The sequence below is a fragment of the Phoenix dactylifera genome, chromosome 2 (genome assembly GCF_051530095.1).
Source record: "Phoenix dactylifera cultivar Ajwa chromosome 2, Ajwa_hap1_PhDact_Kaust_v1.1, whole genome shotgun sequence".
NCBI lineage: Eukaryota > Viridiplantae > Streptophyta > Magnoliopsida > Arecales > Arecaceae > Phoenix > Phoenix dactylifera.
The window spans coordinates 8533492-8560218 of NC_143191.1; the positions used below are offsets into that span (position 1 = coordinate 8533492).

Here is a 26727-nt window from a genome sequence, read left to right on the forward strand (position 1 = left end):
CCCTAATATTTCATAGGCTTCAAACACCTAGACGCATAAAATATATGGGTTCAGCCATTTCCCTTTCCCACCAAACACCGCAACCGGAGCTTTACATCAATACCGGCTACACCCCCACACCAGTTATAAACATTCCTAGGCCCGGAGGGTGCATATTGGGAAAATTTGTGCCTGGAAAGAAAAACAGTTATAAGGTCCTCCGCCTTGGTGGGTCCATTGGAAGGGGTTTTGCAGTCATATCACCATGTATATAAGTACGAACCTGGCTGAAAACTTGTGCTTTCTTGAATGGGTCCTTGGGTTTGGGGCTCCCTCCCCCTCTCACTTGCCCCAGTGCTCAGTGTGTAGATCCCTGATAAAAGAACCATGGAGAGATGGAGAGGTTGGTGGTGCCGCTCAAAGATTCTGATCTGGTCCGGTTCAGCAGGTAGTCTGTAACTGGGATTCCTTTGTTTATAGTCGAAATCTTGGATTAAGATTCCCTGCAGATGTTTTTTGGGTTTAGGAGAATTTGGAAAGTAAGTTACTAGAAATGTCCAGTACACAGGATTATATTTTTGTATAGGCCTTTTTTTTTTAAAATAAAAAAGGGGGGACATGCTCTTCAAAATCCAATTCTGGCTGTTGGATTTGTGTCTGGCATGCTTGGAGCTCTGTCAGGAATCACAGCTTTATATTTTTTTCCATTTGGTGCTTTGCATTCTGGATTTTAGGTCAGTTTTGTGTGCTACTTTTTGATTATAAGCTTTTTATGGTTTGAAACTAAATGGGCTGTGGAATTGTCATCCTCTTTGAAGATCTTGTGATTCAAGTTCTCTGCTATGGATTTTGGTTGGAGTTGGTTTTCTGTGATGGAACTAATTTAACCTTTCAGCTCTTTTCAGCCTTTTGCTTCCTGGAAGCTCTTCCAGGGGCTTGCTGTATTCTTTTGTGCAGGAAAGACAGGGTCCTTTCTAGAGGGTTCCATGAGCACTTGGTTTGTTTGTTCTCTCTTATATGCTGCTTCTTAATTTTATTCTTTTGGTTCGCAGATTGGGGTGTGGAATGTTTGATGTGGGGTTTTTGATTGGTCTGATTTAAATAAAATAAGAGAAAAAGATCCCTTTATGGGCATGCAAGAATCTTTGCATGCTGAGTTCTGAGATTCCTGTACTTGAGTGAATAAACTGGTTAATGGGGACTCGGACAATGACATCTCAGGGCAGCGGCAGGCAGCACTCTGAGATTCAGAGCTTGGCGATGCAGGGATCCCTATGTAGACTCACTCTCAATGAGGTTCAGAGCCACCTGGGTGAGCCCTTGCACAGCATGAACTTGGATGAGCTCCTCAGGAATGTATTCCCCGGCGAGTTGAACCAGCCATTGGCGATGGACCTTGGCAGCGGCCATTGTGGTTTGGGCTTGGGCCTTCAGTGTCAGGGGAGCATCAACGTACCGAGGGCACTGAGCAAGAAGACAGTGGATGAAGTGTGGAGGGACATCCAGCAGAAGAAGGCCAATGGGGAGCTGGGCTTGAGCCATGGGAGGCAGCCGACACTCGGGGAGATGACCCTCGAGGATTTCCTAGTGAAGGCTGGGGTGGTTGCCGAGGGAGCTGATAGGAGGAGGGAGGTGCAGGTTGGAAATGTGGCTTCTGTTGGGAGTGGTGATTCGATGGCGGGAATGCAGGGTTTGCCACCGCCGCCGGTGCATTGGTTGCATCAGTATCAGCAGCAGCAGCAGCAAGCACAGCAGGCATTGATGGGAGCTTATGTGGGTCGACCGGTCCCGCACCCACTAGGGGCTGGAACTGGCGCCATATTGGATGCGGTGTATCCCGAGGGACAAGGGAGGTCACTGGCAGGGGTGATGCCTGATCCACAGACACCAGGGCGGAAGAGAGGGGCTGCCGAGGAGGTGACAGAGAAGATAGTAGAGAGGAGGCAGAAGAGGATGATCAAGAATCGCGAGTCAGCTGCTCGTTCGCGAGCTCGGAAGCAGGTGGGTCTAAATCTTTCCTCTATCCATTTCTTTATCTCAGATAGTTTCCGATTGTGTCTTGTCCTTATCTTAGGATGCTCTGATCTTTTTGCCCTGTTTTGAGAACAGGCTTACACTAATGAGCTGGAGAACAAGATTTCCCGTCTGGAAGAAGAAAATGAGAGGTTGAAGAAGCAGAAGGTAGTTTTATCTTTGTTCTTCTTTTCCCTCTTCCACCTTCCTTCTTTTATCTTTCTTCTCTCTTTTCAGATTGATTATTAAACAATGCAATCTTCTCATATGTCATGTGGAAAATTCTGTTGTCTCTGGCAGGATTCAATGTGAATGTACCATATGGTGCTGCATTGTGGTCTAGGATTTAAAATGACCGATAACATATATGAACTTATTCAGATGAACTTGTTAATGCTGGTAATAAGACTTGACTAGAACTTCGATCATCAAAAGAATTTTCATAGCAATTCATTTAATAAGTCCATCGAAGCAACTGTTCTGAAATTTTTGGTCCAGTTGATAGAACTATGGCCAAATTAAAAGGAAACCCATTACTAGATCCTTGTCTAATGTGTACAAAGATGAAGGACAAATCTCAGTGTGCTTAAAACAAGCGGAAATATAATAATGAAAAAAGATATTTGAAAATAGGGTTGCATGGTCTATCCTTATGACTCATAAACCTTCCTAGAATCAGGGTAAGGAGGGGAACTTCATTCTGGGGTTTTGGCTCATTTTGACTCTCAGTTCCAACATAACAACTTAAGAAACTTGGCTATATTGCTCCAATAAATGAGGATTTCATCCACCTATTAGAGATTGGTCATTTGTTTGAACCACTTCCAGCCTAGAATCCATGTAACAACAACCTGCAGCTATTCTAACATAAAATACAGAAAACAGAAATCACTATAGAGCACATCATGGAGAAAGAAAGTTTCAAGGAATATAATGGCAAGGACCCAGAGGACTTACCTGGAAGTACTGGTGAGGGGCCTAAATTATTTGGCTACTTTTGGTGCAACAAGCCCCTACTCCCTAGGGCAAAGAAGGAAGAAATATCAAATTATTCTTTGAAAATGAAAAGAGTGCAAACATACCTGATACTTAAATGGCCACAAGCAAAGATCCCAACATATCATTTTCAGATATTTCCTTCTTGAATTTTTTGTTGATTTAACTTATTATGAAGTTCTTGATGTCATTTTGTGGTAAAGAAAAGGATCCTGTTAATTTTACAAGCTAGTTATACAAATGGTCCGATGAGACTGTGAAATAGATCATATGGAAACTTGTATGCTGATATGAACAGGATGCTATGCAGCTGCAGCATGAATAAGCATGCTACCTTCATCATATAGTTCAATGCTTTACGCCTTTCTATGCCCATATCATCCATTAAGTATTAAGAATCACAATAATCTACCTGATGTTGGCTCATAGTTTTGCTTGAGGTGAAGTTATATATTTCCAAATTGGTATTAACCATCATAATTTTATGATTCTCCCAGACATCCATGGCATAGGATCAAACAACAGAAATGATGCTGTTGATTAGGACCTTATGATGGTCGATAATCTGGACATTATATGTTTCCGCAATGGTGTCAGCCTTGACACTTTTATGTTTCTCCTAGATATTTCGTGGCATAGGACCATGCAACAGAGTGGATTCTATTGAGTAGGACCTTATGATGGTTGGTAATCTGGTCATCCTGTTGTTTGAAAATGATATTTCGCAATGAGTTAAGTTCTTCTAATAGACATGGAGATTGAAAGGGTATGATGAATATTGTGAGAATACATGTATATCAGTTCAACAAGAATCTCCGTTCATCCATTTCTTTAATTATTTTAGTAAAATTGTAAATTCTTGAAGCACTTAGTCCTAATCTTGCATGTCGACATGCTAATCATTGAATAGACGTGCAAGAAAAATATAAAATTGATATGATGGAGTTTGTGGAAGATCCTAAAACTGTGTGTATAGTGTTATAAAACTTACTCGAAATGTAGGATACTTCTTTCTTCTTCTTTGTAGACTAGGGTACTTCTTTTGGGTAGATTGAATATGATTTACTTTTTATATGTCAGAAATCATGTTTTATTGGATCATTTTAAGATAATGTAGACTAAGGGCAAGAGAAGCTTTATGACTCGATTTGCTTGTCTAGATTGCTGTGGCTGACTTCACATCATATTAAAATATTTTTTTGATCCAAGAGGTAGTAGGGGAACAAACCACTTCACCATAAGATATGGTGAAGATTGATTTTATATTATAAAAGAATTGTTATTGAATTTCATGCAAAACTATCTTTGGCCATAGTCTTATAGTGATCCTAAGGCATATAAAGGTGACATGGGAAGTTTGGATGAGGAAATATTTTGGTGAAGTGGAGGGGTGTAAAGATAGTATTCACAAAATTTAGTGAGCTAGAATGCTAATAATTAAGGAGTCACTGTTTGTTTAGACGGGAAGAGGAAAAAATTGAACTTAAAAACTCTAGGGAGTGGTTGAAGGAGAAGAAATGTGGGGAGGGATTATAGAGAGAGAGAGAAAGAGAGTTGACTATGGAAGAAAGTAATTTTTAAAACTTGTTGAAGAGAGGAAATTGATATGAGAGAGGTACAAGCAAGTTATGCAAAGCCAATATTGAAAAACTTACTGATATATTACCCGTTCGATACGATATGGTCAGGTACCATATGCATTCATTCCAACACAAGTTCCTAGCACTTTTTTCCCATTCTTGGCTATGGTGCCTCCCGAAACCAGGTGGTACGAGGTGGTTCCACTTGGTCCAGATCGATATGGACCAATAAGGCTCATATTGAACCGAACCTAGGAATGTCTTGGTTCCTCACCAGTATGACACATTATGCCTAGGTACAAGAGGTTTGGGATGGTTCATCAAACTATGGATACAAGGATTTGTGGTTTAAGGGACCAAACTGCCTCTATGGTCCAATAATTGGCTAGTGGTCATGAAGAGTGAACTATTTTAAGTATAGATGTTTTCTATTCTATTTTTGGGTGGAGGGGCAATGGCTGGCAAAAATTTCAATTAGTTTTTAAGGTTTCTTCATACAGGTACCACCCTGTTACTATATCGGTACATTTGGTACGGAGGCCGGTTTCGCATATCGAGTGTCGGTACGCCTTTCGTCATACATGTCGGTATCAAACCAGTATTGGTGTGGTAACGTCCCATACTGTCTGATTCGGTATGGTATGGTGTACCTTGCTGTGCGGGTGCGTGTTTAGCCTCACACTAGCTATGCACTGGGCAGACTTGGATATTGATATAGGATCAAAGAGTGAAAATAACACTTTTTAGCTAGCTTTTTTGAGTGAGTCTTGGGTTATGACAAATGACATCAGAACGGACCCGATTGATGATCTATGTGGACTAGGGAGCATTGCACCACTGGTCTATTTGGGTTGACCACGGGCTAATCGTGGTATTCATAATTAGATTTGTGGTACTTGTAATTAGATTTGAATGGATTTAGTCCCTTAGACTAGCAAAGACATTAGGGCTTAAATGGAGAGGGTCTGAGGGACTTGTGTTGGCGTATGTTTAACCCCACATCTACTATGCATTGGGTAGATCTTAGGTTTTTATATTGGACCAAAGAACCAAAATAATGCCTTCTGGCTACATTTTTTGGTGTGGTCCTGGGTTATTACAAGACTTTGAGGAGCCTTGGGAGGATAATTATTAGATATGAAAGTCAATTTTGATCAAGTTAAGATTTTCAAGGATGGATGGCAGTAGGGCTAGCTCTTATAATTTTATTTAACTACCCGTGGGAGGTATGGTTCAAGGTAAGTTACTAGGTTTGTTAAAGCATTTCTCGGTGATGGTCTTAGTGCTAATAGATCTTCAAGATCCTTGGTTATCATATTTCTAGAAGCTCTAAACTATAGGCTATAAAGCTTGCCAAATTGTGTATAGAAGATTACTATGAGGGACATTGCAAAGCAGTTAAAAATTTGCTATTGTGGTTGATATCTCCCAGTCAAAGTGATTCATCTTGAGGAAGCTTTACTTTTGCTTGCTTCTTAGTGACACATGAAAAAGATGAGGTTATTGATGCAAATGTTAAGATTAGATCTTATGCTTTGCTTAGATGTCCATTTTTGAGAGGGAGACTTAGGTTCTTTTATCTAAAGTATCCAATGTATATTTAAGATCCTAGCTGGTGTGGTCAAGATTTTGTAAAGGACAGGTAAATCTGTTATTTTATTAATCTGTAGGATAAGAAATGGGAGAAGATAGATGATTCACTAGTTAGGGGGGAAAGCAAGGTTTAAAACATTGGTACTAAAGGTAGATGAATCCACCAGTTAGGTGGGAAACCAAGGCTTAAGATATTTGTACCGAGTCCCATACCGGAAGCCGGAGCAATACGGCGCTAGTACATACCGACTCCCTGGTACATAAGAATTGTCAGTATGGACCAGTATGCTTAGTATGTGTCGGTTCATCTGCAAACAAACATCCGTGTCCCACACCTAAACTGATCTTATTTTCCTATTGGAACAGCACAGTACTGATGGTATTGTGCTGAACTTGCAGTATGTAAATCCTTGTGGAAAAGAGTTTGTATAGGTAGAAGGAAGGTGCTCTTCATGTAAGGAGATTAAGAGTGGTGAATCTGATCCTTCTATAGAAGATTCTTTGACAATTAGGTCCAGCGGATAAGGAGTGATATCTTAATGGGTTTGGGATTTATTGGTGTAGTCAGCAAAGTTAATTTCTTTCAGTTCTCTATTTTCGAGTTTTTAGTGGAGAACCCTTCTCTTTTGTTCTTTTAAGATGAGGTGGGAGTGAGCTGGAGAGGCGGATTTAACCTAAAGTATAGGTTTGAATAGGAGTTACTGACAGAGTTGCACTTTCTGAATGATGTTGATGTGCATTCCAAAAGCGAGTGCATTTTAGCAAACAATGTTGCCATTGCTCTTGACTAGTGTTAATTAGGGAGTGTTTCAATTGGAGGCAAAAGGTAAGAGCATGGTATGCCGAACCGGCTCGTAGTGGCCGGTACGGGCCGGTATGAACCGGTTCGGCCAGCTACCAGTATGCCAGAGCCGTGAAAACCGGTACAGGATGATTCTGTGCCGAAGACGAAGAAGACGAAGAGAAAAAGAGAGAGTGCGGGGAAGAGAGGGAGACCACCTGTGGCCGCCATCAGAGAGCGGCGGAGGGGCGTCGGAGGCTGGTGGGGGGCAGCGGAGCCCGGCGGGGGGGCGGGGAAACCCGCGGGGGCGCGGCCGAGGCCGCGGCCGCGGCCGCGTCCCCTGTTTCGAAAGAAACAGAGGACGCGGCCGCGGCTTTTTAATTTGGAGGTTTTAAATGAAGTCGGTATATCGGTTTTAATTTGGACAGAGGCTACCTGTGGCCTCCGCTGCGCCCCCGCGGGCTCCGCCCCCACTGGTCTCCACCGCCCCTCTGCGGCTCTCAGATGGCGGTTTCGAAACAGGGGACGCGGCCGCGGCTTTTTAATTTGGAGGTTTTAAATGAAGTCGGTATATCGGTTTTAATTTGGACAGAGGCTACCTGTGGCCTCCGCTGCGCCCCCGCGGGCTCCGCCCCCACTGGTCTCCACCGCCCCTCCGCGGCTCTCAGATGGCGGCCACAGATAGTCTCCGTCCCTCTCTTTCTCGCGCTCTCTCTCGTTCTCTTCTTCTTCCCCGGCTCCGGCGGGGAAGAGCTTTCCGGTTTGTATCGCCCGATTTCGGTACGAACCGGAACCGTACCGGTCCGGTAGGCAACCGATATGCCTACCGGATCCGGTACGGCGGACCTTGGGTAAGAGTATGGTATGAGATCCAAAGGGCTATCGAGATACTTCTATGAAGGTTGAGTAGGAGGCAAAGATTCTAATATGTATGAGGCAAAATGTAAGTTCTTGATGTTTATGCTTCAGCAAGTTACTTGAAAAAATAGTGTTTGCTAGAAGTCGAGTGTTGTTTTTGTTAATATCTTTTTGAGAAGGATATGTTTGTGAGACCTGCTAAAAGTAGAGTCTAGAGATCACAGTATTTGCTAATTTGCATGTAGAACATGGAGATGTATAAAGATTTTTCTCATCTTTTCATTCTTTGATATATTTATAGTAATCTCTGTTGTAGTATTTTGCCACTTGGATTGATTAGATGTGCACATCTCTATTGTTTGAACTTTGAAGGTTCTTGAAAGTGATTTGAAGGAGTGGAGATCTATTCATTCACTGTTTGGTAGAGATTTTGTAGGATAGCCGAACATCAGATTTTTAACAGAAGGATAGAAAAGTAAATTACATTATCATGAGAGAGTGTAAATGTAGGAAACTGCTTGTGGAGTTTTAAATGACTGTTTACTTTGTTAACATAACATTTTCTTTTCAAAAATATACTCAGTAGATAATTTTCATCTAGTAACTTGTTTAATCTTCCTACTTTCTTTGTCATGTTCATGATCTTGATGGGTGTGCCTAGAAGTTCCATAGATTTTGGAAGTTCCTCATTTCTATGGTAATTGGGAAGGGGAATATGTTGAATTTACCATTTATCTAGGAGATTTTAAAGTGATAAGAGCGGAGTAGAATAGGAAAGAAGACCCTCATGCTTATGGGAGATAACTTTGGCAAATGTTACGTAGGCATATAATCTTTTTAAAAAATTTAATTAGCAAGAGAACTATTAGGGAATGAATGATCAGAATGGTGACTCACGTTATTGCCGTTGAGAATTGGCTGGCCCTTGGGACCATGGCGAGAAGTGCGACGATGCTGGAGAGCAAAGTGGTCGGCTGCTTTGGTCAGAATTGGGGGAGGCGGGCGGCGCTCGATCGTTGCAGCCGAGGTCCTCGTCGAATGGCAGCCCTTCGACTTGAAACAGCACCGAGCAAAGAAATCCTCTGGCTGGAATGTATCCGGCGGGGATCCTCCGATGCCTAAGTTTGTGGTAATAAAAAAATAGGAGGTTGTCTTTTAGTCTGCTAGGGCGTTCTTCTTGCTTACCTCCTCTGCCCCTCCTCTTTTGTGTATATTCGGTGGAGTCAACGTACCACCAGAGAATTAGGGCATGTGGGTCGACCAAAAGTGACTGGCTCGAGTACGGTCTGGTCATGGGGCGATGCTTTGCACACGGATGACGTCCTGCCTGTCACTTGGTCCCTCGGTTAGGATGTGGCCAACTATGGAGAGCTTTTGATATGCAAGCTTGGCGGTATGGCACTGGGCCCGCCCAATGGCCACTTTCGATCCATCACGTGTTGGCGCTGTGGCGTGTTTTAATTGGTTGGACCTTCTGGTGAGTTGTAGCCGGTTTGGAAGTGTATCATTTGCCCCCACTTCCATAATCAAGCCAAGCTATCCTGCTCGGGCTGCGGTAGTAGTTTTTTTTATAAGGGCCGCTTTTAATGAAGATTGCAAGGAGCCTTTTCATTGGGGAAACGAAGATTTTTCAAATTCCGTATTTATGAAGGGCATGGCCTTGCTATCCTTCCCAAAGCGTCGTAATCATGGGTGAGGCGTCTATGAATTTAATAGGCGTCTGGGTCTCGACTGTGATATGAATGGGCCATCTTGGGGCAAACACCCAAGAGACGCGTCCAAGGCTAGGTGAAGCGTCACCAAAGGGGTTGCTTAAACCCTCAATAAATAAGGAAACCTGTAGCTGTAGCCCATTCACCTTGTTCTTTTACTCTCCAGAATCTAGAGAGAGGTGTGAAGTCACAGGGTGTGACTTATGCGCTTTCGTTGCAAGGTTTTCCTTGTTCCGACAAGAATCTTGTCTTTGTTTTCTAGTGGGTTGTTTTGTTTCTTCTCCCATAGTCTTCTTCTCCTCGTCTTCTTTTTTTTTTTTGTTTAGAGGATATTCATGGACCTATCTGCTGGAGGTCGGTCTCCTAGCGATGAGGTAATGGGTCAGGGTTCTCCCGACCAAGTCTTTATGGCCTCGAGAGAAGTTCTTCCTGAGGTATCTTTAGGTCCATATATTGAGATAAGCCTTCTAGGGGAGTCCAACCTCGATCGGATTCGGATGGCATTTTTTATTTTCGAAGACTTTGTCCTTGAGCGCCTGCGAATCGTGTGACTTCGCCCTAGGAGAACCAGAGAATCGTGGGGTTAAGGCTTTTGATTCCGTCGATTGTCGCTGACTTGTTGGCCTAGTACCAACTTGTCTCCGCACACCTCGTCGTCAATGCTTGGAGGATGATTGTGGGCTTGCTTTGCTTTGTATGGATTCAAGGGATCACCCCTTCTTTAAAGTGAAGGCCCATCTCGGAATAAGGGGTGGTGGTACCTTTCTTGTAGAAAGGGTTACAACATCCTTCCTCCAGGGCCTTCGTCCATCCACGAGTAGAAGGGTTAGTATTTCTTTGTGTCTTTGGCAATTTCTTGGAGTTTTCCGACCCTGTGGACACTTTGGAGGCAGGCCTTAAGCCTCTTTCCCATTTGTCGGATGAATAGTAGGAGTTCGTTAATCTGCTTTGTCTGATGAAGGCTCCACTTTTGGTCGAGCTACTTCGAAAGTCGGCCTTGGTCGACACCGGCTTGAGTCCTACTCCTTTTGTCGGTATATTTTCTTATCTTATTCTACTTGTTCGTTGATTTGAATCTGTGACTAACTCGTTCCTCTCCCGTTCTTGCAGCCATGAAGTTTGAGGTGGAAGAACTCTTCTGCTTCTCGAGGAAGAGAGAATCCGGCGAGAGCAGTTCTTCCTCGGGTAAGAGAAGTGTACCCGCGGGACTAGTCATTAGAATCGATAGTTCTTCCTCGGGTAAGAGAAGTGTACCCGCAGGACCAGTCATTAGAATTGAGGAGTCCGACGGTGGAGGATCATCAGAGGTGGAGGTGCTTACTGCCCTCCCCATTAATGTACCATCATTTGCTCCGGCGGCCGCTCGGATTTTTGGGTGGCTTCTGTGGTTATTTTGATTTCGCCGACTGCACCAGAGGCTGCTGGTCCTTCTTTAGCCCCGATAAAGGGGCCACATTTTTCTGTCGGTTGCGTCACCACCAGGCTACCAACAAGGTATTTGAGCCAGCCTTCAACCCTCCCGCTAGGGGTATGCGGGCGTTGATGTCTTCACTTCGACTAGTTCCACAGAGCATGAAGTTAGGGACCTTTGTACCAAACTGGTCGGTGAGGGTCTTCGACTAATTGTGCCAAGGCGATCCCTAGGTGATGTAGGAGATGGTCCAGAGGTTCATGCTCCCAGGTGACGAGGAGTTATGGCGGAGACTGCTGGAGAGCGTGATCAACTCATCTTGCTGCATCGCCGTTGAGGTAATCAGATTGGTTCTTCTGTCCATTTGTTGTTTTTGAATAATCAATCTTTTCTTTATTTCTATAAGGACTGTATGCCACTCGTCTATTTATTGAGGTTATCCACTCCCATCAGTGGAGGTTGGAGGTCTTTGACCACCTCCTGCGAGAGGCGGAGAGCAGCAGGGCTTGTGTCAAGGCAAAATAGGTAGAGGCCGAGAAGAGGAGGCTGAGGCACAGACTCGCTTCTTTAGATCCAAGGCCGAGAGTTCCCAAACAGAACAGATGGTTGCTCGGTTGTGGGAGATACAACAGGCCATCAGCGAGGAAGGGGCCTGAGTGAGGAAGGAGGCCGATGTGGAGATTGCCCGCCTAAGGGATGTGGTCACTGTAGCCGAGCTTCAGGCCTCCATGGTTGAGGAGAGGTTTACTTGGGCAGGGATAGAGCTGCCCGGTTCGAGGAGAGGGCCGACCTCGCAACTAAAGAGGTCCGGGCAAAGGAGGCCTTCCTTTCCAAAGAGAGGGCCCAGCACGCTGTTGCAGATTATAAGGCTTCTGCAGAGTTCCACAACGAGATGCTGAAGGCTACCGGGGACTCCTTCAAGAAGGGGTTTACCGTCTGCCGGTTGGACCTCAGCTCGGTCACCTTCTTAGGCGAGTGCTCGGACGAGGAGGCCTTTCTTCGGGGATCAAGGAGCGAGGCCGAGGAAGAAGAGGAAGAGGAGGAATAATAGGAAAAAGAGGAGAGGAGAGACAAATGATCATATTCGCCATTGTTGGTCTCTTTTTTTTTGTTTGTGTTGGCTCGGGTGTGAGACATTATTTTGTATTTCTCTTCTTTTTTCCGATGAATGAAATGAAAGTCTACTCGTCATTTTATTTACTTGATGGCTCAATTTGAACTGATGTACTTTTCGTTTGAAGAGTTGTTCCATTAAGTACAAGGCTGCTCGGCAATCTTGCTACTATGCCCTTTGTTTCTTGAGATGATTGTCGAGGTTCCCACCTCGGTGACGTAGTGGCAGCTGCTTGGCAATTGTTGCGGGGCAGGATCCAATCATTCCCCTGGAAAGCTGCGCGCGTCGTCATGCTGACCTGTGACTAGGGTCCGATGTGTCTTCCTCAGCCGAGATCAAACTTCGGTGAGGCAATAATCCCAAATGCTGCTAGGGCAGGTAAGGGCTCTTAGGAAATCCTAGAATTGAATGTGGCCCGGCTAAGGGTTAGACATGCATCCTCTAATCAGAGCTTAGGTGCTTTGATTCCTGCTGTGGAACTTCGCCTATAAATGGAATGAGATTCGCCTTTTAATTGTGGATCGAGGCAGTTACTTTGCCCTTGGCCTTCACCTAGTTCTAGAGAGGCTGTAGCTTGGGCTCATAGGAGTTCTCCACCAGTGGCCGGCCGTCGGTTCAGTGAGGATGGAGGCAGAGCTAAGAGTGGGAGTGACCCAGGGTGCGGAGCTGCATCATAAGCTCGTCGAATCAGTAGTGGGATTGAAAAGCATGTCTCTGTGCGCCATGTAGGATGAGGGCAAGGCTACTTCTTCCTTAGAACATGAGTCTTCTACTATTATGGGACGTGAAGAGGTCAAGTCCTCGCCGAAGGACTTTGGTCGGGGACCATCATGCCGTCCTTTGAGGGAGCTATGGCGGGAAGTAACCGTTGGACTCCTTCTGGATGTTGTAGTCTGCAGAAAGTCTGATCACCATCTGATTGTCCATGCTCTTGTATGGATAATTCGATTTTTTGTTCTTGTGTAAACACGCATGGTTTGTAGCATCCATTGTAACTAGAATAATGAATAAAGACTTTTGCGTCGTTCTCCTTTTTTGTTTCTGTTCCCGTTTGTGGTTATAGTGCTTTTGTGTATAGTGATTGTGCCCACTGTTGAATGGTTCCTAGCCACTTTGGTGCACTGCTCTTATCAACGAGGACATCAGGTTGGCCAAATGGGAGACCGCTCGTAGGATTGATGTTGCGATTTTAACAACTCAGGGCTTCTCCTGTTTTTGACCTGTGTGGGGGCTGGCCTTCTGCTTAGGCCGTTTTTGACCTAGAGAAGTTGGTTGGCACGCCGAGCCTTTGGCATAGAGGCCGGTCTTCTGCTCGGGCCGTTTTCGATCTAAAGAGGTCCGTTGTCATGCTGAGCTTTCGACGCTAAGGCCGGTCTTTTGCTTAGGCTATTTTTGATCTAGAGAGGTTGGTTGGCACGCCAAGCCTTCGACGCAGAGGCCGGTCTTCCGCTCGGGTTGTTTTTAACCTAGAAGGGTCGGTTGGTATGTTGGGCCTTCGATGCAGGGACTGGTCTTCTGCTTGGGTCGTTTTCGATCTAGAGAGGTCAGTTGGCATGCCAAGCCTTCGACGCGGGGGCTGGCCTTCTGGCAACCACCATGGAATGCTTCTTTTCAGGGGACGAAGTAGGCGATCTTATTAAAAAATTTCAACTTACAAGATCGCTCCAAGTTTTATTGATGGTACATCCGAAGGTTGGTAGAATTCGACGTTCAGGAAATGGCCTTCCCATCTAAATGTTCGAAGCGATAAGCTCCAGGTCGGACAACTCTGGATATTTTGTATGGTCCCTCCTAATTAGGTGAGTTTGCCTCGCTTGGTTGGCTGGGAGACTTCGGCTCTCCTTGATACTAGTTCCATAGGTAGGAAGAGCTTAGATTTCGTCCGAGAATTATAATATCGGGCTACTCGATGCTGGTAGGCAGCCATGCGGTTCTGAGCTTGTTCCCTAGTTTTTTCCAGTAGGTCGAGGTTGACTTGTGAATGCTTTGAGTTCTCCTGCTCTTTCAGGAAGTTGACCCAATGCGATGGTAGTCTGATCTCCACTAGGATCACAGCCTCGATCCCATACATGAGAACAAAAACGTCTCTCCCATCGAGGTTTGGGGTGTGGTTCGGTAGGCTCGGAGGACGCTATACAGCTCTTTTGCCCAAAGTCCTTTAGCCTTGTCTAGCCATATCTTCAGGCTCTGCAAAATTGTTCAATTGGTCACTTCGGCCTCTCTATTCAATTGGAGATGTCCCACCTAGGTGAGGCGGTGCTCAATGTGCAACTCCGTGCAGTATGATCTAAAGCGGTGTTGTCGAATTGCTTCCCATTGTTAGTGATAGCATAGGAAAGACCAAAGCGACATATGATTTTCTTCCATACAAAGCCCCAAGCCTTCTCCTAAGTGATGTGAGCCAGAGGCTCGGTCTCGCCCCATTTGGTGAAATTGTTGATGGCCATTACCAGAAACTTTTTTTGTCTAGTTGCCTGAGGGAATGGTCCTAATCAAGGAATGCCGTACCGGCCCGTACCGGCCGGTACGTACCGGCCCGTACCGGCCGGTACGTACCGGCCCGTACCGGCCGGTACGTACCGGCCCGTACCGGCCGGTACGTACCGGTCCGGTCCCTGACCGGTACCGGACACAGATGAAAACCGGTATTTTCCGGTTTTCTTCTGTGAACCGGCCGGTACGGAGACTGTACCGGCCGGTACCGCTTGGTACCGGCTTCGTACCGGTGCGAACCGGCCGGTTCGCACCGGTACGGTGTTTTTTTTTGGGGGCGGGGGGGGGGGGGGAACCACAGCGCCTCGCTGTGGTTTCAAAAACCACAGCGCCTCGCTGTGGTTTCAAAAACCACCGCGCCGCGCGTGGTTTCAAAAACCACCGCGCCGCGCGTGGTTTCAAAAACCACCGCGCCGCGCGTGGTTTCAAAAACCACCGCGCCGCGCGTGGTTTCAAAAACCACCGCGCCGCGCGTGGTTTCAAGGAAGACTTTCAAAAACAAAAAAAAAGCCGTTTTTTTTTTGTGGGAACCACAGCGCCACGCGCTGTGGTTTTTAAACCACCGCGTGGTTTTAAAAACCACGCGCCCGCGCGTGGTTTTAAGAAGTGGCCGTGGGCCACTTCTTTCAAATAAAAAAAAAACCAGGTTTTTTTTTTTTTGGGGAACCACAGCGCCACGCGCTGTGGTTTTTAAACCACCGCGTGGCGCGTGGTTTTTAAAACCACGCGCCCGCCGTGGTTTTAAGGAAGAAAGCTGTGGCCGAGGCCACAGCTTTTTTTTTTTTTTTTTTTGATGGGAAAGAAAGTGGCCGGCCACTTTCTTCCCATCAAAAAAAAGGAACGAGAGGCCTGATGACAGCACCCTCGCTCGCGGTAACGGCCGGTACGGTACCGGTCCGGCCGGCCACCGGTACGCCGATCCGGACCGGTACGGCGGACCTTGGTCCTAATATATCCATCCTCCATTGGGCGAATGACCAGGGTGCATTGATTGGGGAGAGGGACACGGCCGATTGTCGTTGGACGTTGGCGTCTCTGGCATCGGTTGCACTTTCTCATGAAGTCAGTGACATCTTTTTGAATGCTTGGCCAGTAGTAACCATGATGTAAAATCTTATAGGCCAATATCCTGCTGTCCAGGTGGCTTCCGCAGATTCCTTTGTGAACTTCGCGTAGTGCATAATGGGCTTCGCTGGGGCGGAGATATCGAAGGAGAGGAAGAGTGAATGACCTCTTATAGAGCTTTCCCTCTAGCAGGATATAGCTTGCGGCCTGAATCTTTAGCCGCCATGCCTCTCGACACTCCTACGAAAGTTTGCTGTCTCGGAGGTAGTCCACGATCATGTCCATCCTGCTAGGCTCAATCACCTCAAGGTAGGTGGCTTGATGGAGGCCGGGGTAGTCGAGATAGCCAACTTAGATAACAAGTCGGCTCGGGCATTTTGACCTTGGGATTCGCAAAATCTCAAGCTTTTTGTAGGTCGAGGAGCATGCTCGGACTTTCTGCAAGTATCTTGCCATAATCGGGGACCTTGCTTCGAAATCTCCTCGAACCTGTCCCATTATGAGTAGAAAATTGGACCTTCAAGAATTGAACCCGCAGCTCTTGGGCGAGCTTTAATCCGATCAGAAGAGCCTCATACTCCGCCTCGTTGTTCAAGGCCTTGAACCCAAAGCGTAGCGCGCATTTGGCTACGACCCCTTTTGGGCTGGTTAAAATCAATCCTGCCCCACTTTTGTTCATGTTGGAGGATCCATCGACGTGAAGCATCCATGAATCCCCCAACTCATGAGGCGTCGTACATGTTGGGTTATCCAGATGCTCGGGGACTGAGCACTCCACAATAAAGTCCGCCAGTGCCTGCGCTTTGATAGCAGGCTGAGGTTGATAATATATGTCAAATTCAATAAGTTCCACAGCCCACTTAGCCAACCTCCCTGATGACTCTAGCCATTGTAGGATTTGCCTCAGCGGTTGGTCGGACAGGACAACGATTGGATGAACTTAAAAATATGGGCGGAGCTTCCTTGCTGAGATTATGAGCGCATACGCTATCTTCTCCAGTTAGGGATATTGAGTCTTTGCGTCTCGGAGGACTCGACTCATATAATATATTGGCTTTTGAATTGCGGCCTCCTCGTGGATGAGCACCGAACTTAAGGCCGTCGAGGAAATAGCCAAGTAGAGATAGAGTACCTCGCTAGGGGTTGGTTTGGAGAGGATCAATGGGTTGTTGAGATAACTCCGTAGTTCCTTGAATGTAGCTTGACATTCGCTCATCCAACATAACCCTTGTGGTTGTCTCAATTTCGAAAAAAAGGCAGGCTCTTCTTAGCTGACCTTGCGACGAATCTGCTTAATGCCGCCATTCATCAGACGAGGCATTGTACCTTTTTGTTCTTTGGGGGCACCTTCTCCAGTATGGCGCGGATCTTCTCGGGATTTACTTTAATTCCTCGTTGAGTCACCATAAACCTGAGGAATTTTTCGGAGACTCCAAATGCACACTTGCTCGGATTGAGCTTCAGGCAATATCTTCTCAGAGTCTGGAAGGTCTCGTCCAGATTAGCAACATGATGTTCGACCCCTCTGTTTTTCACTAGCATATCATCGACATCGACCTTCATGTTGCGACCCATCTAGTGCTTGAATATATTATTGACCAAACATTGGTAGGTGGCCCCATCATTCTTCAATCTAAAGGGCATAACTTTATAGCAATAAAGCCCTTTATCTGTGATGAATGAGGTTTTCTCCTCGTCTTCTAGCATAATCCGGATCTGATTACAGCCCAAGAACGTGTCCATAAAGCTGAGGAGTCGATGGCCCGAGGTCGCATCGACTGGCTGATCAATTCTTGGTAAAGAAAAACTGTCCTTCGGGCAACTTTTGTTGAGGTCGGTGAAGTCGATACATATTCACCACGTCCCATTTGGCTTCTTGACCATCACAACATTGGCTAGCCAGTTGGGGTAGTTTACCTCCCGGATGAAATCAGGGCGGAGAAGCTTTTCTACCTCTGCAAGCACCTTCTGTCTTTCTGAGGCAAAGCTTCTTTTCTTCTGCCGGACCGGCCGGTGAGTAGGGTCCACAGTCAGCCTGTGGGTGATAATTTTTAGGTCTATACCTGCTATAGTGAAAGCTAACTAGCTAAAGACATCAGCATTAGCACAGAGGACTTCTAGGAGCTGCACTTGGACGACGTCATAAAGATGGGCTCTAATTTGCATTGTTTGGCCTGACACCGTCACATCAAGAGGCACAGAACAAGGGTCTTCGGCTGGCTTCCCACGCTGTTGCCCTTGGCTATCTTGGGAATTGAAGCTCTTGACGTGAAGCATCTCCCTCGGCTTCTTTCCCTTAAGCGTAGGCATATAGCATTTTTGGGCGAGCATTTGGTCACCTCGGGCCTCTCCTACACCGCTTCTGGTTGACAACTTCATTGGCAGGTGGTAGGTGAAGACCACACAAGGCGTTTAAGCCTGGCCGTCCTAAAACGACGTTGTAGGCTGATGGGACTTTAATGACCAAAAAATCCATCATGATCGTGGTTTGCTGTGGGGCCTGTTCTCCTGTGACAGGGAGAGTGATGATCCCTTCCATAAGAACTGGGTCTCTAGGAAAGCCGACCAGGGGGAGGCGATCCTTTGAAGCCTGTCAATTGGTAGATTAATTCTAGAAAAGGCCTCATAAAACAAGATGTCTGCCAAGCTTCCATTATCTACTAAAATTCTTTTTACATCATAATTTGCAATAGTAAGAAAATTTACAACGACATCGTTGTGGGGGTTTTGTACCCCTTGTTAGCCTTCGAGAAAGAAATGACTTTCTCTATCCTGGGTTTCTTCATCGACGAGCTTCCCATATAAATGACTCGTGCGTAGGCTCTTCGAGCAAACGAGCTAGCTCCACTAGCGGCTGTTCTGCCGGCTATGGTGTTAATGATTCCAGCCGTTGGTTGGTTATCGGGCTTCGCCTTGGCAGAGGGTCGCTTTCGACCAGGAACGACTTGGCCTCGAGGGTTTCGAACATAGGCGTTGAGGTAGCCCCATTGAATTAAGGCCTCGATCTCATTTTTCAATTGGAAGCAGTCCTCGGTGTTATGTCCATGGTTGCAGTGGAACTGACAGTATTGTGTCATGTCCATAGGAGCTATAGACTTCATCTTCTGCGGCCACTTCACATAGTTGCGGTCGCAGATTTTCATGAGAATCTGTCGGCGCGGAGTGTTTAAGGGTGTATATCTTCCAAACATCCGGGCAAGGCTTCTCGATCAACGGGTGGCTTCTTCATCCCCTCTGCGTTTTTTTAGCAGGGGCGTCAAATCTTCCCGGGCTCGCTTATTGTTTTTCTTTTGGTTGGGTTCGCCTTTAGCTAACTCTCGCAGTGTCGTCATGGCCTCCTAGGCGTTGATGTACTTGTCCTCCCAGGCCAATAGCTCGGCGTAGTCTCTTAAAAACCTTTTCTCTAAAAAAAATCGAGAAGTCCTTAGTCTGCTCCTCATGGTAGACAGTACGTCTGAATGATTTAGGTCACGTACTTCTAGGGTGGCCGTATTAAAGCAGCTAATGTAGTCTCGTAAGGACTCGTCATTTCACTGCTTGATGGCAAAAAGAGTGTCTGAACTCCTCGGTCTTTTGTTGCTCACCAAGTAGGCAGCGAACATTCGGTCGAGCTGCTCAAATGAATGGACCAAGCTCGGTTGTAGCCTAGTGTACCACAATTGAGCTGTTTTCTAAAGGGTAGCTGGGAAAGCTCTGCATAGCACCGCATCAGAGGTACCCTGGAGCATTATGAGAGCTTTGAAACTCTCTAAATGATCTAAAGGGTCCGACGTGCCGTCATACGTCTCTAGCTGGGGCATCTTGAAATGGGGGAATAGGCTCTCCTATTATCATCATCAAGAACAAGGCTTTAGTGGTGAACTCCATGTCTCGATCTTGATTAGCCTGATGCCGTCGTAGGTCTTCGAGGCGTTGGCACTTCTCCTCGAGCTTATGGTTGAGGTTGGCCTCTTCTAAAAGCCCCGCCAGGTCGGCGAGAGGAGGAATGGTTGGAGGCTGACTCCTGCACATGACCCCATGGCTGGTTGTAGGGCCCGCACGAAGCCTTGCTGGAGTTGTAACGATGGGAAGGTTGGTCCAAAGGCACCTGCTCCCCACTCTAAGGTGGGGAGCGTCGACTCAAGCGTTCCAGATCCTCTCGGTGATCCTGCTTGTGGGCCTCTTGTTGTTGTGGCTGCTGGGGGGTGATTGGTTGCTGCATGTGTTGTATCGCAGTAGTCAGCGTCTGGATTTGTTGAAGAATTGCATGAAATTGTTCAGAGGCCACTATCGCAACCGTCTATGGCTCTGGCGGGGGTGGAACCCTTTGCGGGCTCTGTAAAGATGGACTTCTCTAGCGTGTTTGGCTAGGGATTAGAAGGTGCTGGTTGCACTCTTCAAGATTTCATAGTGACGGAGAGACAAAATCTCTTAGGGTGCTCTAACCCTTTCTCTAGTGCCAATCTATCGCCTCTGAGAATTATGGGGCTTTAGGCACTGTGGTGAGAAGCACGATGACGCTGGAGAGCTCAGTGGTCGGCTGCTTTTGTGAGGACCCGTGCGGGCGTGTGTTTAGTCCCACATCGGTTATTTGCTGGGTAGATCTTGGGTATTTATACAGGATCAAGGAACCCAAATAGTAACTTCCGGCTAGCCATTTTGGGTGAGGTCCTGGGTTGTTACAAATGGTATCAGAGCGGACCCGGCCCATAATTTATGTGGACTAGGGGACACTGCAGCACGGATCCATTGGGGCTAACCATGAGCAGATCGTGGTGTTTGTGATTAGATTTGAATGGATTTGAACCCTTAGCCTGACGAGGACGTCAGGGCTTGAACGGAGGGAGTATGTGAGGACCCGTGTGGGCGTGTGTTTAGTCCCACATCGGTTATTCGCTGGGTAGATCTTGGGTATTTATACAGGATCAAGGAACCTAAATAGTAACTTCCAACTAGCCATTTTGGGTGAGGTCCTAGGTTGTTACAGCTTTTGTCAGAATTGGAGGACGCGAGCAGTGCTCGGTCGCTGCAGCCGAGGTCCTCGTCGGATGGCAGCCCTCCGACCTGAAACATCACAGAGCAAAGAAGTCCTCTGGCTGAAACGTATCCGATGGGGATCCTCCAATGCAAGGTATGCTGAACGGCCCGTATCGGCCGGTTCAGCCCGTATCGAACCGGTCTAGTCTCTGATCGGTACGATTCGGCGGTGAAAAACGGTTCTAGCCTTATGGGGCCGAAACCAAGCGGTAACGGCCCGGAACCGATCAGTACTCGAGGCGTACTGGACGGAACTGGTCGGTTCCTTTCGGTTCGTCTAGGAATCGGTGCGAATTGGTCAGTTCTCACCTGTTCATTTTTTTTTTGCCACGTGCGCTGTCTAATTTGACTACAGTGCGCATGCTGTGGCCTTTTTGTCCACGCGGAGTGGCCACAACGCGGACGCACTGTGCCTTTTTGGCCACGCAGAGTGGCCACAACACTCCGTGCTATGGCCTTTTTGGCCATGCAGAGTGGCCACAACGCGCGTGCTGTGGCTTGATTTGACCACAGCATGGGCGAACCAAGGTACCGATTCGATTTGGTCTGAACCGGTCCGGTACGCCGACCGGTACCGGTTCGGCATATCTTACTCCGATGCATAAGTGAGCGTGGTAATCAGAGAACAAGCGGAGGTTATCTTTTAGTCCGTTTGGGTGTTCTTCTTGCTTATCTCCTCTGCCCGTCTTTTGTGTATATTTGGTGGAGCCTACCTATCACTTGAGAATTAGGGCATGTGGCTCGACTAGAAGTGACTGGCTCGAGTACAGCTTGGACATCGGGCAATGCTTTTCATGCAGATAATGTCCTGCCTGACACATCGGAGGGATCTCGATGATTATTGGGTCTCTCGATTAGGATGTAGCCAACTGTCGAGAGCTCATAAGATGCAAGCTCGGCAGTATGGCACTGGGCCCGCCCAGTGGCCTTTACCGATCCACCACGTGTTGGCGCCGTGGCGTGTTTTAATTGGTTGGGCCTTCTGGTGAGCTGTAGCCGGTTTGGAGGTGTATCACATGTAAAGAGGATTGGGGAGGGCGGGTGTCAACAATATTAACTAGGTTTGAATAGGATTGGGGTTCCGTTGTTTCGAATGAAACTGGGGCTCCATTTTTTATTTTGTTGATTTATACTGAGGGCTGGAAGACCTCATCTGCGACTTCAATTTGAATCGGCAAAATAAAAGTGGGGGCCCCTATTTCGGTACGCACTAGAATGGCATGACATGGTACCATACTGTAATATACCGCTGGCTAACAGATACGGGTCTCGGTACTGGTATAGCTAACCTTGACAGAGGGATTTACCAGTGACAGAGGGTGGGGAACAGTCAGGACATGTTAGTGACTAGAGGATAAAGGTTGCATTTTGATTATGTCTTTCTATATTCTCTAATTGGTGACAGCATGTGTTTGAGCCCCAATGTACTCTTGCTTGTTGATGGGGACATCAGAGCCCTTCATCCAGATGATCCTGAGCCCCCGGATTGAGCCAGACTCGTTTATTTGCATATTTATTTTATTTTTGGGCTTATTTGCATTCTAGGGTTTATTTGTGGTTTATTTTATTTCTGGGCTTATTTGCATTTTAGGGCTTATTTGTGTTATTTGTGGGTTCATTAGGATTTATTTCTGTGTAAGGGGGGTTTATGCAAGTTGTGTATTTGGGCCCTATATATAGGGAACTATTTTCATGATTAGGGTTTAATGAATGATTAAGAATTTCTTTTCCTCCCAGATCTTATTCTTCCTCCTCCCCTTCTCTTCTTCCTGTGTCTCTAGAACCTCTTCTTCCTTCTTCCTCTCTTGTTCTTCCTTCTTCTCCTCTTTTTCCGCATTTGTGCGGCATCAACTTGGTATCAGAGCCACGTCGGCTTTGCCCCTGCTGCCAAAGCCACGGTCCAGTGTTTCCTCTCTTCCTTTCTCTCTCGGTTTTCACCAGCCCCCCCTCCCCTCTATCGGTTTTCACCAGAGACAAAAAAAAAAGAAAAAAAAAAAAGAGAAGAGAACAGCCCCTTCCTGGTTGGCCGTCCCTGTCTCTGTGCCCACACCCACCGCCGTCTCCCTTCACGACGCCGCCGTGCCGCTGGTTCGCCGCCGGAGGTCATCGCGCCCCACGGACACCCACCGTGCCACGACTTCCACGGTTCTGCCACCGTTGGTCCTGTGACCGATCGTCGGAAGAAGCCGCCGCCTGTCACCGCCGACCACGGATCGGCGACCGCGAACGCCATAGCCCCTCTGTTCGGGCGTTCCGCCGCAGCCGCCGAAGCGGCCGGTTCGCCCTCCCGAATCGATCGGGAGGTTGAAGAAGAAATCAGGTAACGGGTAAGTCCTAAACCCGTTACCCACAACCCGGTAACCCGGGTCCAACAAGCAAAAAAAAAAAAAAAAAAAAAAAAAACCTTACCTCTGTCATTTTCTTCCTTCTTCCCTCTTTCCGTGGCCGCGCCGCCCGAGCCCAATCCACCTCCCGCCGCCGCCCAAGCTCGCACGCCGCGCCACCACCGCCTCTGCCGCGCCTTCACCGTCGTGCCGCCAGAGCCCGAGCCGCCGACCGCCTCCCGTCGCTGCCGCCGTTGCCTCCGTCCGAACGCCGCCTCTGCCGAGCGTGCCTACTCCGAGCGCCGCCAGCCTCCGGCACCTCCACCCGAGCCGTTGCCGCCCGAGGAACCTCCGGCACTGTTTCCGACCGTTCCCGCCTCCGCAGCACCTTTCTGATTTCGGCCACCATTTCCGCAGGGCCGTGCCAACCCCGCTGCCTGTTCCCCTCTTCATTACACGGGCCCAACTGCAACCACAGGCCCACGGCAGCATCCCCTTGGCATCCATTATAGCCTTGCAATAATTTGGCTTCAGCAATCAGCTCCACTGAGTCCCTTGTGCTGCAGATCCAGACCCATCGCTTCAGCTAGCTCCACCCGGTGCCGACTTCGTGTTCGAGACTCCACAACGGATGCTTCTGGTTGACTGCATCCACCACAGGTAACAGGTTCTTCCTCTTTTTGGGCTTGTCTATCTAATTGTGTTCTAGTTCTCTTGCATGACAACCATAATTGAAAACTTACTTTCCTGTCATATTTTGAAATCCTGAACATATATTACCACACCCGTCCTATTCACCCTCTAAATCTAGATATTAAATTAGCACACCCTAGCGGCAGGATAGTTCTCAACATTCCTAGATCAGATTACTTTCGGACTTTGAACGACTGTAATACGTGTTTGCAACCTAATTTCTTATAGTGACTAATTTCCTGCCTTAATTCTGAAATAACCAAAGTGCAAAATTAGTAATATTTAATTTTAAGTTATTTTTGTGAAAATTTGCTGATTTCCGAATTCATAGTAGATTGCATTAGTAGGTTGTCCTGCATTGCATTTAGTAAGTTAGGGTTCATTAGTAGCATTGCATATCATATCACCAACTAGAGTAGTCCCTGCATGCCAACCCGTAGTGGTAGAGAGTACCTCCTCACTGACTCTCAGACCCCTTTACCCACCATGGACCCCAGAGTTCTACAAGATATTTTGGAACAATTAGCTGCATTACGAGCTGATCAAGATGAATTCAAAAGAGAGATCCATGCTCTAGTCCAACACCCTAGGACTCCTGAACCGTCAACCCCAATCGCAGCTTATCCCGAGCTTGGTTTGACCACACCACCTGTAGCTTTTTCCCATCCCCCTAGGAACCAACTTCCTCCTGATCACCAGCGCGATCTTGACGAGCGACTACTTCGTACCGTACGAGTAGATGCTCCCACATTTACTGGTCAATTAGAGCCGAGTGTGTACCTTGATTGGAGAGCAGCCATGGATAATTATTTTGAGTGGTACGACATGACTGATGATAGAAAAGTACGGTTTGCTAAAATGAAGCTTATTGGGCAAGCTCACTGGTACTGGCATAACGTTGAACATATGCATGAGACCCAAAGGCTTCCTCGTATCACCACCTGGGAGGATATGAAAGAAAAACTGAATGAAAAGTATCTGCCATTCTCTTACCGACAACGCCTTATGGATAGGTGGCAGAAACTAACTCAAGGGACTTTAACCGTCGCCGATTACATTGCACGATTTGAAGAGTTTCACATGAGGTGCGGTGTAATCGAAGAGGAGACTGTTACTCTTTCTAGGTTCCGGGCAGGACTCCGCGAGGAGATTCAGAAAGAATTAATCCTCCGAGAGATTACCACCCTTGGCCAAGCATACCAGTTGGCTCAAGATGTAGATAGTTTCTTACAAGCCTCTGTAGTGAGGCGTACCGACCCTCGACCCATGGCCCCAGGAGCCCGACCTAATCAAAACTACCTCCCACAACCCAGGCAGCTTCCCAATCCTTCTAACCAGCCCGGCCCTAGCCAAGCACCGATTCGGACATCCCCGATACCTGTCCAGAACTCTTCAAATGATAAAGAAAAGGGCATACTAGGTCCCAATCCTCGTTCTAGAAGCCAAACCCAATGTTTCAGGTGCCAAAAGTTTGGCCATATCGCGTCCCAATGTAATGCCAAGATCTATCTAATGACTGAACTTGAAGTAGGAACCCAGGAGACTGAATGTGTCGAAGAAGTCTATGAACCAAACATCGAGGATTTTGTAGAAGACTTTGGAGACGAACAGACCGGGTTAGAGTTTATCCAGTCTGAACCCCAAAATGAGCCCACTGATCGGAATGACCAAAATCCTAGGCTTCATGTGGTTCGGTATACTCTAGCTCAAACCAAGACCGAACAAGATTGGCGTAGAACCTCCATATTTTACACGTTTCTTAAGATCAATGATAAAACATGCAAAATCCTATTTGATAGCGGGAGTTGCATCAACGCCATTGCGTCTGGAGTTGTTTCCCGCCTCGGCCTGAAATCTACCCCTCATCCCAACCCATATAAGGTAGCCTGGGTAGATAAGACATCCATCTCGGTGTCGGAAAGATGCCTTGTACCGATTCAATTCCTATCTTATAAAGACGAGATCTGGTGCGACTGCCTTCCGATGGACGTAGGTCAAGTCATTTTAGGGAGACCTTGGTTATACGATAGGGACGTCACACTTCATGGACGTTCGAATTCGTGTAGCTTTATGTTCCAGGGTCGGAAAATTGTACTGAACTCATTGCCTCCCCGAGAGCCCGCCTCTACAAAAAAGAGTGCTACCCTACGGAAAGATAAATCACTTCACATCATTACTTCGAACGAGGTAATGAAAGATATCGACAGCCAATCACCTGTGTTTAACCTTGTGGCTAGAGTTATCAATGTGGAGTCGAATCCTGAGCACCCACCCGCAGTAGTTTCCCTGTTGGAGGAGTTTCACTCTGTTTTCTCTCAGGATCTTCCAGATATACTTCCTCCGATGCGTGACCTCCAGCACGTCATTGACCTCATTCCTGGAGCATCCGTACCAACTCTTCTCCATCATAGGCTCAACCCAAACGACCACACCGAACTGAAATGTAAAGTTGACAAACTCCTCACTCGAGGGTATATTCATGAGAGTTTGAGCCCCTGTGCTATACCCACACTCCGCACCCCCAATAAAATTACGGTTAAGTATCGTTTTCCCATCCCTAGGCTGAACGACCTCTTAGATTTTTTGTCTAGTGCCACGATCTCATGGCAAGATGTCAATATGGACTTCGTGTTGGGACTTCCTCGTACCTATATCAAGCACGATTCCATATTTATGGTTGTGGACCATTTTTTGGATATGGCGCCTTTTCTCCTATGTCCTAGGACTTCTAACAATTCTAGAGTTGCCAAACTTTATTTCAATGAAGTCGTTAGACCTCCTGACCTTCCAACACCTATTATGTCTGATAGAGATGTTAGATTCGTGAGTTCCTTTAGGAAAATTCTTGGACACATGATTGGCACTAAATTAAAATTTTCATCGGCCTATACTAGGACCTGGGATTTAGTGTTACCGACCGCCGAGTTTGCATATAATAGTTCGGTCAATAGGTCCTTAGGCGTGAGTCCTTTCGAAGTGGTGAATGAATATAAACCTAGGCAGCCCATAGACTTGATTCCCATGTTTCATCAACATAGAGTCTCTGAGTCTGCACAATCATTTGCTTCACACTTGCATTCATTGCATCAGGAGATCAGC

The 26727-nt window shown here is 46.9% G+C and overlaps 1 protein-coding gene across 1 annotated transcript in view; it reads left to right on the top strand.

Moving 5' to 3' along the window:
• The first annotated feature begins 258 nt into the window (after positions 1 to 258).
• LOC113463120 (ABSCISIC ACID-INSENSITIVE 5-like protein 2) overlaps positions 259 to 26727 on the top strand; it is a 32478-nt gene continuing 6009 nt past the window's right edge. Inside the window, exons 1-3 of the mRNA XM_039132419.2 lie at positions 259 to 427; positions 1032 to 1980; positions 2089 to 2160. Of these exons, the coding sequence (XP_038988347.1) occupies positions 1174 to 1980; positions 2089 to 2160 (879 nt within the window). The 5' untranslated portion in view covers positions 259 to 427; positions 1032 to 1173. The remainder of the gene's footprint in view (positions 428 to 1031; positions 1981 to 2088; positions 2161 to 26727) is intronic.